We start from the raw sequence: 14,568 nt of genomic DNA, 5'->3' as shown, positions 1-14,568 counted from the left end.
AGAAGAAAATAAAATATAAATACTCAAGAAAGCTGTATTGTAGCAGCTCAGGATGAATTAAGCAAACAGTCAAGCTGCAGCAGGCAAAGGCTAGATCGTCATGCAAAACACAAACACTGCAGCAACACTGAAGGAAAGAAACAAAAGCAAGCCATAAGCAAGATAAGAGCATTGATAAGAGTTTTAGATGAGCTTTGTAGGGACTAGAGTGCAACAGCAACATACTCAATGTCAAAAAACAAAAATAGGATGTCCCCACTCCTATTAACTAATCTAACCTGGATGCTTTTTTTCCCCCGTTTGTTTCAACTCTTAACACAATTTTCAAGAGCATATACATTAGCCCGAAAACACGCAAACACTCTCAGCCAAGACTCAAAGTCATTTTAATAAGCGTTGAGAAAAAAAAAAAAAAAGCAACTTTAAAGAGAAAGGAAAAGGAAAAAAAAAAAAGACTAGGCACCCATGGAAAACCTATATTCAGAAACATTGCATTACAAAAACTAGCTGCATATGCACATACACAAATGCAGATGTAAATGGTTGTGAAATGAACATAGACAAAGACATAACACAAACCAGGAAAAAAATATATTTTTATATATATATATATTTTTTTTTTTTACTCTGTAACAAATAAAATATGGCTATGGAGTGGCTAAAATTGATTGAATATGTGCTACAGTTTTGTGCTACAACTGATCATACAATGGGTTAAATTTCCATTTATTGGCAGATTCCGATGGGTTTTTAAATAATTTCTTTGGTCAAAACATCAGCTAGTAAGTAAATGAAATATATAACAATTTGCCAAGGACTTCAATGTTGTGCCTATTTATTTCTAAAGAAGCAGCATCCTGTAGTACATTGAGAATTTCACTAAAAGCATCCTCCGCCCCTTTAAACTCCTAACCCACAGAGCTCTAGAATGCGACAGAGTGCAAAATATTCACCTGGTTTGTTCAGAGAAGCTGTAAAGGCCTGTGGTATCCCACTGATCTATGGTATTTGATGTACTCAGTCCCCAAATTTCAGAGCAAGTGCTGTGCATAAATTGAAAAACAAAAAATTGATGTGAATATGGAAGCGTGGTTATTTGATACACCATGATGTAAAACGTACATGGAAATGTACAGAATACTTCCTTCACATGGAAGATAAAAAAACAAAAACAAAAAAAAAATCATCGTTCGTGTAAAGGAAGCAGTTTCAAATGGAACAAGTGATCAAGGAAAGCTGTGACAATGCTGAAAACACCAAGATACTGTGATTGTATGGAACTCGATGCTGCTATGAAGACTTTCCCCCACCAAACCAAAACTAAACAGAAGTGGAAAATGGTTGACTTACATACTTTCATAGTGGTTTGACAAAGTCATGCCGGGGGGAGGACGGGGGGAGAGATTGAGAGAAGCACTCTAGAAAAAGGGCAGGATGGCAGATTCAGATCAACGTAGATCAAATAAATTTTAAATCTCATGTGGCTTTACCGTAAATTTGAAACGATTTAGTGGGCAGGGGAGCAAATACTAAAACAAAGCTATGTAACAATTACTAAGCTCAGATCAAGGTTTAAGGTATAGTTAACATAAGACATCAAAGCCCTCTAATTCCCTAGATAGATTTTAGTGATTAGGATAACTAAGGAAGTCCAGGGTTTGATCCAAGAAACATATACCTTGACAGGAACCTAGGAATCTTAAATCCTTGTGTCAAACAGATAACATAGGTGGCATTTATTGGTCATATTATGCAATAAGGCCAACGCTTATACCACCAATTAAAATAGATCAAATAAACACAGGACTCAAAAAGGTGTTGATGGTTTGCGGACATCCCCCTCCCCCTCCTCCCCCAATACATATGAAATAACTACCACCTAAGTAACAATTAACAAAATGCAACAATAAAAGGCCAGAATACTGAAACAGTTAAGTGGTGCACATGGAAAAAATATAAATAATGCAGACATTTTTTATTTATTTAAATAAATGTGTATCATATGTACATAGAAATATAGCTACTTCTGGCAAAACATTAAAAAAAAGGCCCTCACATCTTATAATCTTTCCTGTTTGTTGTGGATACCAAAGTGATAAATTACACACTGTTCCCAAGACATATACATATAATGCAAAGCAAAGAGAAATGAAATCAAGAGGTATTTTCGGGGTTCAGAGTAAACAGGATAAGAACTGAATTTTGAATTAAACAGAACGTATTTCCCTTACAGGCAGGTATAATTTAAAATATATATTTGAATTAAAGGGATTTGTCAGGCATATTTACTTACAAAAGGGTATGGATGTATTTAAAAAAAAATCTGACATTATTCCTCTCACAGAATGTCCACCATTCATTGAGATCGATGATGGATGTACTGTGCACGTGTAGGATGGAGTCTATGGTATGCACCGGTGTCTTAAAATTACTTGAGCAGGGTAGCAAGACCAGCTCTCTTTTTTTTTTTTATCCCCCTATAAATGTATTCCAAGTGGACACCAGAGGAGGAGTTTTAAATATGGATTAAATAAAAAAACAAAAAAGACAAAAAATGAAGAGTTAAATATTGCACGCATCTGATATGCAATTTTAATGGTCCATTTTAGCACAAGTCATGTGAGTTCCAAAGTAGATTGTATGTGATACATGAAATTGATTCTACCTTGGTACATATATTTCAACAAATGTCAATAACAAACTACTCAAAAAGAAAAAACATCTACTATAAAGTGACATCACAGACCTAGCATAAAAAACTGAGACAATGAAATGGCAGTTAACAATTGACCTACTGGTGAGACATCAGCAACATAATGAAAAAGTAAAAATGGATTCCCAAAGATTTTTTTTATTTATATTTTTCCTACTGTGAGGAGAACTACAGTGAAATACTCTTAAAACAGGAGTTGCCACTTCCTATGATTTATAATGTTTATTCATCCCCATATTTTAAAATATGTGTTTGGTAGGCATGAAAAGAATTACATGTAGAAGCCCACCATTCTGTATGGTGCAATTGGCTCCCTGTCATTGTTAGGAGCTCTGGGCAATCAGCAACTCCTCATAGAGATGGAATGAGTCAATGCATCTTTATGAGGAAAGTTCAGTGTCTGCATGCAGAGGGTGGAGATACAGAATGGACGTGCTGCTTACTATGCAGCACTGCCCCAGGAATAACCTCTAGCAGCAATCTAAAGAGTGGTCGGTCAGTGGAGCTATCACTATGCTGTAATGTAGAAGCTGCATTTTGTCTGAAAAGACAGGAATTACAGCAAAATGCCTGAAGGAAATTATTGTACTCACCAGGACACATGCACTAAGCTATAGTTGTTCTGGTGATTATTAAACATGCAGGAAGATACTGCATTCACTAGCAGGTAATTAACAGAGCAGGATATAAGAACTTCTAAATAAAAACACGCTATGCAATAAGGTGTAGTTAAAAAAAATTAAATTAGCTACTTCTCATGGAAGGTGTAGAGAGGCGGTGTGAGTTACATCTGGGGGGAGGGGGGGGCGGTGTACCCAAGGGAGCAAAAATAATACTAATTTAACTACTAAATGCCAGAGAATTTGGCAGTGAGATAGCAAAAGAAAGATCTCTATCCTATACACCTCTGCATTAAGCTAAAGTTGTTTTTGTACTTAGAGTGTCTATAACAAATGTTACAAGTGATTTACAATGTTGCATTCAATGGTGTAAATTCCAGAGAAGTGACAGTCCCCTTAAGGTTAATATGGTTGGAGCTCTACTTTCAGAACATGATTGCTGCACTTCAAGTGAAAGTGTATAGTGTGTGTGTCTGTCAAAACGTGTCAGTGAGAAATCAGAGTGTATGTGACAAAGTACTAAGTGTTTTGTCAGAAATAGGATGACCAGACAGATGTGGAGATAAACCATACGTGGAGTGGTGGAGCTATGGAAAGTCAATGTTTGCTAAATTGTTCATTGTTTTCTAAAGACAAACATTCGCTCATTGTGATTAGAAAATGAAAGTCAGATTCACCATTATCTAGCAACAAGGAAATCCCACAAATCACAACGGTGTGAACCACATAAAAAATAAAAAATAAATAAAGATAAAATGGAAATGTGTGAATGTAACAATACATTGGTTAATGTATGAAATAAATGCACAGCACGCTCTGGAGGCATATCCACCATCACCAACATCCAACAGTCTGAAAGCTCAGTATCCCTCAATATAAAATATCCGATATATGCACAAAATAGTAAACTTTAAAAACTTATAGGAGTACTCCAGGCACCTACACAACTTTAATGCATTGGACAGATTTTGGTCTCATTATTATTCTTTATTTTGTATGTTCATTTTTATTTGTCTTTTACAAAACCCCAGTTTTTGGAGAATCCTACCCAGCAGTGGCTACCCTCCTTAGGCACAACTTCCCAATTGAGAAAGAGAAAAAAAGAAAAGAAAAAAAAGAAAAAGTATATAAATATATACTGGGGCTTCCAATTTGAAGTCCTATGCTATTGCCACTAGTGGTACAAGGAAGGAAAACCGGTGAATCAGCGTCAGGGTCATTGGTACCATGCCAACTGCTGAAAGCGTCCTCAGTGGGGACGTGAGCATCAGAACTGGACCATAGAGTAATAGAAAGAAGTTTTATTTTTGATCATATTTACCTGGGGAAGCAGGATGCATTATGGGAAGAAGGCGAAGACAGTGTTATGCTCTGCTGGGAGACCCCGGGTCTTGGCATTCATGTGGATGTTACTTTGACACATACCACCCAAGTAGACATTGTTGCAAACCACATATACCCCTACATGGCAATAATGTTCCCTAATAGGACAGGCCTCTTTCAGCAGGATAATGCACCCTGTCACATAGCAAAAAATGGTTTGAGAAATTTGACGTGTTGCCTTGGCCTCCAATTTTCCCAGATCTCTAAATCTGATTCATGGAGGCCCCAGCTAGCAACTTGCAGGACTTAAAGGATGTACTGCTAATATCTTGTAGACAGTCAACAGGTCTTGTGGAGTCCATGCCTTGACGCATCACAGCTGTGTTGACAGCACAAGAGGGGCACACACAATATTAGGTAGGTGGTTTTAGTGTTGTGACATAAAATGTTCAGGGGGGGGGGGAGGAATGGCGGATGGGAGAAGAGAGAGATCTATCTAGGTTTTCAAAAAGTATATTTAACAATCCAAAGTATTACATTACTATTTCAAAAAATCTTGATAAAGACCCAGAAAGGGTTGAATTGTTGATGTAATAGTTTGGATTGGTAAAACACTTCTTGAAACCATATATAGATAGATATGATTAATTCAAACAACACTAATGTTGATAAAGGTTCACACCAAAACATTGCAATTTATTTTTGCCATCAAGACAGTCCATCATAATTATTTATTAGCTAATAAGATCGGTTGGTTAAACACTATTTAATAAACGTGCACAACAAAGTGATGGTATGCCTGAAAAATACAATTAAAATGCCAACAGTTGCTCTAGTCACTTTGGCCCAAGCAAAATGAAGTTGTCTATGACACTAAGGGGCTACGCTGCAATAGACTAGTTTTGTTACTTTCTTTTATTTAAATTTTGCAATCTGTTTATGAATTCACTATTTAGAAAGGAATCCCCTATTCTTATGCAAACAGAGGGGATTGCAATGCCAAGGCAGGTTTGAGAGAATTTGTATTTTTAGATTACAAATTGCATGATCCCATTTGAACTCTGGTATTTTCTTCCAATATTTGTGCAGTCATATAGCAAATAAAAGATAATTTAATAGACACAGTTACACAACCTGGAATACAAGAAGAGACAGTAAACAAGACATTTGCTGCATCTATAGGTCAGCTGCCAAATGCAATTAATTGTTGGACTGAATCCACTTTAATTATATTTGTACCTGTTACATTCATCTTCAAATTAACCTGACGTTTTTCATGATCAGAAAGAAAACACTGCCAACAAGTCTGGGAGGGGGAGAGAGGAAAACAAATCCTATAAAAAGTATTGTTAGGATAACTATGGCTCTTGGTATCCATACAAACTGCAGCAGGGCCTCAAGTGATCCATAAAGCAATTAAAGGGACACTCCAGGCACCTACACCACTTTTGCCCATTGGAGTGGTCTGGGTGCCAACTCCCACTACCCTTAACCCTGCAACTGCAATATTTACCTTGCAGGGTTAACTCCTCCTCTAGTGGCTGTCTACTAGGCAGCCACTAGAGGGCACGTCCGAATTTATAGCACAGATTTTCTGTGCTATAGCGTCACTGGACGTCCTCACGCTATGCGAGGGCCTCAAGCTTCGCTGAAATCCCCACAGGAAAGCATTTTCAATGCTTTCCTATGGGGAGGTCTAATGCGCGTGCAGTGCATTGTCGCGCATGCTCATTAGGTCTCCCCCGTCGCCGCCCGCAATAGGTCTCCCACGCCAGATGACTTCGGCGGGGGAGGAGCGTGGGCGGACCCTGAACCAGCGCCGAGGAACATCGGCGCGAGATACACGTAGGTCCCTGAAGGGGTTTTAACCCCTTCAGCAACTTGGGATGGTGGGTGGGAGGGAGAGGGGACCTGCAGTGCCAGGAAAACGGTTTTCCTGGCACTGGAGAGTCCCTTTAAAGGGACACTACATGCATCCAGACCACTTCATTTCATTTAAAAGGTCTGGGTGCAGTGTCCCCGTCATTTTAGCCAGCATCTTCTAAATTACTATAGGAAAGCACTGATTCAATACTTTCCTATGGGGGAAGGCTTAATGCGCATGGCACTCAAAGCACATGGCGCAGTGCTGGAATCGGGTAGGTGTACAAAGAGTTTTTATTAATTTACTTGATGCCGGGAATGGGGGGAATAATTTTGTATTTCTAGCAATGTACTGTACCTTTAAGCTTGCTTAAGTGCCTCATGGGTGAGGCCTATCCCAATTTAATTTCAGGTTATAAAAAAAGGTTTGATTTCTACAAGAAATTAACACTTTTAAAATTAAACTATTAAACACTTGTCTGGCAGCCAGCTAAGCTTGCTTCCCTGAGCGAACGGAAGTAGCTTGCACACTCCTGAAAGTGTCTGCCTTCACCCCATTCATTCTCAGAGCTCCTATCAGACCAACATTATTCCTTAATTATTTCTCTATGAAGACACAAAGTCTTTCCTGGGAAGGAAAGAGTGGACTTGTAAAGGCTACCTTCATAAGAACTGCATGTGCAAGCTCTTTTTAGATACTCACAATGACAATATGCAGCAAAAACTTGTGCTATGCAATGGTTTGCTATACATGGCTAGACTTCCTGGCACAAGGTTTATAGAGAAGTGACCAATACATTAAAAAAGGTTGGTTACTTCAAGTGGGAAACAAGTACTTGTATGTATTTTCCTGTTTTATAACATTAAAGTTACGCCAAAAACCATAACCACCTCACTGACTTGAACTTGACACGTGCCTGAAGTCTGTATGTGCTTTGTTTTCTGCACATAATCCCTCTGCTGGCGGGGGTAAGACTTGTGATGCCAAATACCAGAAGTACCCAAGCCTGGTTCCCTGGTAACAGGGCAAACCAGTTAGCAACAGTTTGCCCCATTAAATGAGTCCCCGACAGGATCTGATGCAGTGAGAGTGAAGCCATGGATGCTGCAGTTTATTGGAGAGCATCAGCTGACCTTTTGCATTCAATGACTGACATTCTGTGCAATGAAAGCTGATGACAACCCAATGACTGTGCCAAAGGTGGAGTTACATATGTTTAGCGCTTCATAGCAAAACACATACAGACTCCAGAGGCCACAACCACTACAAATCACTGAAGTGGTAATGATGCTTGGAGTAACACTTTATCTCCGTGAAGTTTATTTTGGAGCCAGAGTCCATGGGTGAGGTTTTAAAGTTGTTTTGAGGGAAGAAAGCCCTTTTAAGGAATTTTTAGGTTACTGTCCGAAGTCATTGAGAAAGTGTGAGGAAAACCTGTAAGGAAAGTCACTAGACCCTCAATTCTGAAATGAGCATGGCCCATATAAAACACAAGACGACTACTGATAACTGGGCACAAAGTCCAGATGCAGGTAGGACTGAGGGAAAATTTTTATAGAAAATGAGAAAAAAATGGAGGGGACATATAAGTGGACCTGTGTGCAAAACGATAGGTGGCCAGCTGTATAATCTTCACCTAGGAGGGGTGAAGGCCATACACAATGTGATTGTTAGAGGCAGATGGACACTACAAAAAAAAAAAAAAAAAAAAATTATATACACACACACACACACACACACACACAAATATATACACACACACATATGTTTAGAGACAAAAATCCATACTTGGCCACAGAACATGACAAAACAGGGCTAAATGTAAATTAAGGTATGAATCTGTAGACCAGAGTATTTGGAGGGGGTTTGGGATAAAGCTAGCCATATATTCTACATAAGTTACTGATTCAAAAGAAATGTGGAATCCAGGACTCCAAGATGGAAAGGTTTTTAATAACTGATAGAGGTTGGGATCTGCGTGTAATTCCTGGCTAAGAAGAGCCATACTAACTTTACATAGAAGCTCTCATGCCAAAAGCATGAGTTGGTGTTTGATGTGTCTTTATATATGTTAAGAGTTGGGTTTTTTTTTTGTAAACCTTGGGATGACATTTATTGTGGTCTTTGATCTTGCACCAGGCCTAGACCATAAAACATCTAGATAGCCATCACCAGACCTGGACACAAGGAATTTCATAGAGTGGGCAATAGACTGCCAGACCAACCCCCTCTGTCCTCCCCTCTCCCAGTCTGCCCACTGAGAAACAACTAGTTTAGATATATAATGAGGGTGCTGGACTACCCAGGGAGTTCAGTTATTCATTTTTTCTTTTGTCAGTAACTTCTAGGAGATCAATACCATCTAAGACTCCCACAAGAATTCTATATGGGGTAAATATATGTAAGGTATTTCTTGTGTTTTCTCCTATTTTATTTTATGTACTGTTTTGCAATTTGTTATCTGTATGTCATTTATTTCTGTATTTTGTACTCCGCACTGTGAATCTTTTATTGTCAGATTAAATATTTACTTAAAGGGAAACTCCAGTGCCAGGAAAACGATCCGTTTTCCTGGCACTGGAGGGTCCCTCTCCCTCCCACCCCCCAATCCCCGGTTACTGAAGGGGTGAAAACCCCTTCAGTGAGTTACCTGAGGCAGCGGTGATGTCCCTCGTCGCTGTCTCCGCCTCTGCGACGCTCCTCCTCAAAATTGATTCGGCCGGTAGGCGAGACTGATCTCGCCCACCGGCCGAGGGGACCTAATGCGCATGCGCGGCAATGCCGCGCATGCGCATTACGTCTCCCCATAGGAAAGCATTGAAAAATCATTTCAATGCTTTCCTATGGGGTTTTGAGCGACGCTGGAGGTCCTCACACAGCGTGAGGACGTCCAGCGACGCTCTAGCACAGGTTTCCTGTGCTAGAACCCAGGAAGTGACCTCTAGTGGCTGTCTAGTAGACAGCCACTAGAGGTGGAGTTAACCCTGCAAGGTAATTATTGCAGTTTATAAAAAACTGCAATAATTACACTTGCAGGGTTAAGAGTAGTGGGAGTTGGCACCCAGACCACGCCAATGAGCAGAAGTGGTCTGGGTGCCTAGAGTGTCCCTTTAATCAGCTTGTGTCTCTGTTCTAAGAGAGCTTCACTCTCCAGAGGAAAGCAGGTAACACGTTACCAAAAAGGGTTAATTATATGTGTTTGATCAGTAAAAGTAGAACTGTGATTCTATAATTCTCCTGTGTGTGGGGGTAACCTAAGACGCCCGGGTTTAAAAGTCTTGGTGGTGGCAGTAAAGTGTGTACTAGGGGGTTAGTGTAGAAGAGATTGCAGGGGTTGAGTGGTTGTTGGGACTAGCAACAGGTAACCAGGGGTCTGGTGTCATTAACCCGGTCACTTCCACACACTCCCCACTGTCTTGGCTGGGCCTATAGCCCACGCTCGTGACAAACTGGCGGCAGCTGATGGGATATATTTAGAGATTTTTAGTGCTTGCTAGATTTTACCTGTAAAGGGGGTCTTCGCACTAAAATAAATTGCATACTTGTTTTTGTGTAATTTTCAAAGACCAAGCTCAGTGCTGATTTAAAATACATACAAAGTGAAAAACAGTTCTTCCCTCTCCCATCTTTTGTTTTTCTTTCTCTATCCTATTTGTGAATATGGAGGCCTATCGCAAACACTCGAAAGAGGCCTTGGAATTGTTGTGCCAATTAAAGGATTTACCAACTTTTGGCAAAAATAAGACAACTTATTGCTGACCTTGTGGAGGCGGACAGCCATGTTTTCCAGCCAGAGACGGACACTGAAAGGGTTACTGAGCTCCCTACTACTGCAGGAGTGTTGTTTACTGAAATGCCTGGTGGTTGTACCCCTCAAAACATTAAGGACATTTGCTCAACTGATTTATTTCGGCAACTGATGGCTGCAAATCCTCAGGAGTACCTGCATGTGATGATCCAAAAGCAGGCTGCAGAAAGGGAATCTGCAGAGAGGCTATCCGAAAGGCAGGCTGCAGAAAGGGAATCTGCGAGAGAGGCTAGCCGAAAGGGAGGCGCAAAGGAGACATGAGCTGGAACTTGCTAAACTGCAATTTACCCTTCAGTCCTCCCTGAACAGCAAATGCATCAGAGCCCAGCACACGTAGGCTCCGTAAGGATGATTTTCCTTACCTCGAAGAAGGGACAGATTTGGATGTATTTTTAAAAAAGTTTTGAGAAAGTATGCAGGCAGCATCAACTACCCTCAGACCAGTGGGGCAGATATTTTACTCCACAATTGGAAGGGAAAGCCTTGGATGTGTTTGTGTCCCTTCCCCCAGAGACTGATAACAACTATGAGGCAATCAAATCTGCATTGCAAAAAACTTTTAACCTTACTCCTGAGTCTTACAGGAAAAAGTTTAGGAGTATGCAGCAATGCCCATCATCCAGCTGCATTCTATATGTTGCACAATTAGAAACCACGTTCCGGCAATGGGTAACAGGAGTACAAGCTACTACCTATGAAGCCCTTAATGACTTAATGGTCCTGGAGCAGTTCTTGCAGACCCGGAGCCCTAATGTACGAGAGTGGATTTTGGAAAGAAAGCTAAAAAAATGCTAGGGCTGCTGCAGAACTGGCAGATGACTATGCCGACATCCATGCACCCACATCCAGACGTGGACTGGTGTCAGCTGCTACTTCGACCTGGAGAGAAGCTACAGTTCAATCACCACCTGTAAGATCTGCAGTGAGAACTTAGCCCCGGCTACGCTGGCAGTCGGCGGTGATGTCAAGTGAGTCAGATGCCTGCCGTTGTTTTTGATGCAACCAGATTGGTCATCTGAGCAGGACTTGCCCCACTAGGAATATACCCTCACCAGCCTGTGGAGGGGCACCATCAGTTTTGCTTGTGGGTGGGTCTGTAGGGAAACGAGACGATAACCTGCAGAGTGTAATTGTGGGTGACCGAGTGACCATGGGACAGAGATTCTGGAGCTTCATTCACCCTGGTGCGCCCTGAAGTGGTGAATACGGAGGACATAATCCCTGGAAGAACCATGTCCATGAAAGGAATTTGAGGTGTGCGCACCGCTGTGCCCCTGGCATGTGTGTACCTTGATTGGGGTGCAGGCAAAGGTTTGCGGGAAGTGGGGATTTCAGAGGATATCCCTGTTAATGTTCTGTTGGGGAATGATTTGGGCAGGATGCTCTGTCACTATGGTCCAGAGGACACTGTTTGTGAGCCAGAAGGGCTGACTGCTCCACCTAAGGTATTGTGTGAAACTTTGGGAGACGTTGTGAACTGTGATTGCTGGGAGGGAGAGCAGGGTGTGGATAAATATCTACCTGTTACTGAACCAGTGATGTCTACCAAATGTGAGATAGGGGTGAGTAGTGATGTGCCTGTATCAAAACACTGAGGCTGGGATGTCAGAGAGTAAGGTAGAGGAGGAAGGTAAGAGCAAGAGATGTGTACCATTAGTCGCAGTGGTACCAAGTCAGCAGTGGGTCAGGGCTGCAGCAGGAGAGTCTGAGGGGCTATGTGAGATTGTGAGAGGATGGCCTGCCTTGGAGAAGAAAATATGTGAGTGTGTGCAAAATTCTGTATCTGATCAAGGGGGGTCAAATGTGCTCTGTGAAAATGTATGGGAAAAGCCTTCCAGCGAGAGGGGGCTGAATGAATATATGTGCCAATATGTGCCTGAAGCAGATGTATGTGATGCACTGGGTGAAACTGTGAAGAGACAGCAAGGCCATAAGGGAGGGCAGAGGGTGTGTGAGCTTTACTCTGCGCCAGACTTAGCCAGTTTCCAAAGTTCGGTATGTGTGATGACCTGGAGTGAAAGTGAGGGGCACGGACAGACTCAGCCTGTGGGTCCAGGAAGGATGGCTGCAGGGAAACAATGTTAGAGGAACCAGGAACCTTGTCAGTTTATCACAACTCACGCATACACCTAAGCAACTTTCTGATTGTGAACAAGCCCAGCAGACAGACCCCAAAATGAAAGATGATGGGTGGTGATAGAGCACATCTATCCTGGGAGTGTTCTCTTTCTGCTTTTTTGTGTGCTTACCAGGGAGTGCTGCATAAATCCGTTGGTTTCTTCCCCTTACAACTACTACATGAGCGCAGTGGGTGTGGTTTAAGGGATGTTACCAGAGATCGATGGGAAATTGAAACAGGCAAATCAGGCATGTTTGTTGAGGATGTAGCAGTGGTATGGACTGATCACAACCTGCTGCAGGTGTCCGGTAACAATGATAAACTGCTCCGTTGGAGCCTTATCCTCCAACAGTATAATTTCACTGCCCAGCACAAAAAGCAACCATGTCCATCAAAGGAATTGGGGTTCTGTATTTTGTACTCAGCACTGAATCTTTTATTGTCAGATTAAATATTTACTTAATCAGCTTGTGTCTCTGTTCTATAAGAGCTTCACTCTCCAGAGGAAAGCAGGTAACACTTTACCAAAAAGGGTTAATTATATGTGTTTGATCAGTAAAAGCAGAACTGTGATTCTATAATTCTCCTGTGTGTGGGGTAACCTAAGACGCCCGGGTTTAAAAGTCTTGGTGGTGGCAGTAAAGTGTGTACTAGGGGGTTAGTGTAGAAGGGATTGCAGGGGTTAATTGAGTGGTTGCTGGGACTAGCAACAGGTAACCAGGGGTCTGGTGTCATTAACCCTGTCACTTCCACACTCTCCCCACTGTCTCGGCTGGGCCTATAGCCCACGCTCGTGACAGAAGCCAATAACCCCGGCACGCTAAAGCCTGCCGAATACCAGTCCTAAAGCATTGGTTTACGTTTACACATTACTATGGAGCGCACTCTCTTTATATCGCACTAGAAATGCTTTGCTTCAGGACTGGTGTTCAGTAGGCACTAGCATTTAGTGAGCCAATGTAACTAGCTTTTTTGTAGAGTTAGTATCTGAGCTCTTAGCCAGGAACTACACTCAGTATGATGATGTCAACCTCCATATCTATTATTACTTACCACATTTCCACCTTGGTCTCCTGAATTCCACATTTCTTTTGTAGGGATTTGCGGTCTCTCTTCCATGGGTATGGTGTAACGAAGTAGTATTAGTTCCTAGTTCATACAGGAGAACATATAAGGTTAGCTAGTTTTTTTCACCTCTTCCAATTATCCTGACCTACACAGATTCGTACCTTCCTTATGCTTCTCTAAACTAGGTGAGATTTATGTATTGCATTTAGCCCTGTTTGCCATGTTTTGTGGTCCAGCTTGGAGTTTTTCTTTGACCAGGTAGGAGTATATAATTTATTATTGTTCTCTATTATAGTGGAGTGCCAACCTGCCACGAACAAATCACATTGTGTTAGGGATGCACCTAAATTTCGTCCGAAAACGGGTCAAATTTGCCGAAATTAAAAAAAAAAAAAACGTATTTAAAAATATATATATATATATATTTATTTTTGTAGTGCATAGTTTAACAGACATGTTTGCATTAACAATTCAGATGATTATATATCACAGTGAAAGATAGTAATGATAACATGAAAAATCAAAAAATACTGCACTTGGGACGGAGGGGGGAGAACACTATACAGTTGCTAGCACAATAGAATGTCTGCACTGTTAAAATAATGCTGTGTGTAACGTTAAGGCTTTTTGCATGTGCAATCACGACCTGCATAAAAACAGCGAAAATGTCTAATCATGCATACATGTGTAAGCGATACAGGTTCCATTGTTTGTTTAACTGGTTTATACTTTACAAATCAACTAATTTATTTTTAAATTAAAGTGTCCATGAACTGCTAGTGCAGATAACAGCTACACAGACAAAGGTTTACAAAGCATTAGCTGTCCTGCTGAGAGTCTGTCACTAGGTCATTTCTTTCCAGTCTCCACGGTAACAAGGTACCATCCAGCATAGTATAACACAACTCAGATTTCGTGTTGAAAGATATTTTCTACCCAAAAACAATTTGGGGGGGGGGGGAAAGACATTTTTAAACTCTCCCTAAAAGAGAGAAACAAATTGGTGATGGTAGGAGTGTCACCAGACGTAGCACTCACTTGTATATAGCAATG

The 14,568-nt window shown here is 41.2% G+C and overlaps 1 protein-coding gene across 2 annotated transcripts in view; it reads right to left on the bottom strand.

Annotated features, from left to right (window-relative positions):
- SMAD2 (SMAD family member 2) overlaps positions 1–14,568 on the bottom strand; it is a 67,623-nt gene that overhangs the window by 28,983 nt on the left and 24,072 nt on the right. Inside the window, exon 3 of one of the 2 annotated variants that reach the window (XM_063453864.1) lies at positions 954–1,043. The exons of the other annotated variant lie outside the window; for it this stretch is intronic. Coding sequence (XP_063309934.1) covers positions 954–1,043 — 90 coding nt within the window. The remainder of the gene's footprint in view (positions 1–953; positions 1,044–14,568) is intronic. 2 annotated transcript variants of the gene reach the window in all.

The sequence above is a fragment of the Pelobates fuscus genome, chromosome 5, assembly GCF_036172605.1.
Source record: "Pelobates fuscus isolate aPelFus1 chromosome 5, aPelFus1.pri, whole genome shotgun sequence".
NCBI lineage: Eukaryota > Metazoa > Chordata > Amphibia > Anura > Pelobatidae > Pelobates > Pelobates fuscus.
The sequence above is the reverse complement of the archived record's forward strand: the minus strand, read 5'-3'. Positions and strand labels throughout refer to the sequence as shown.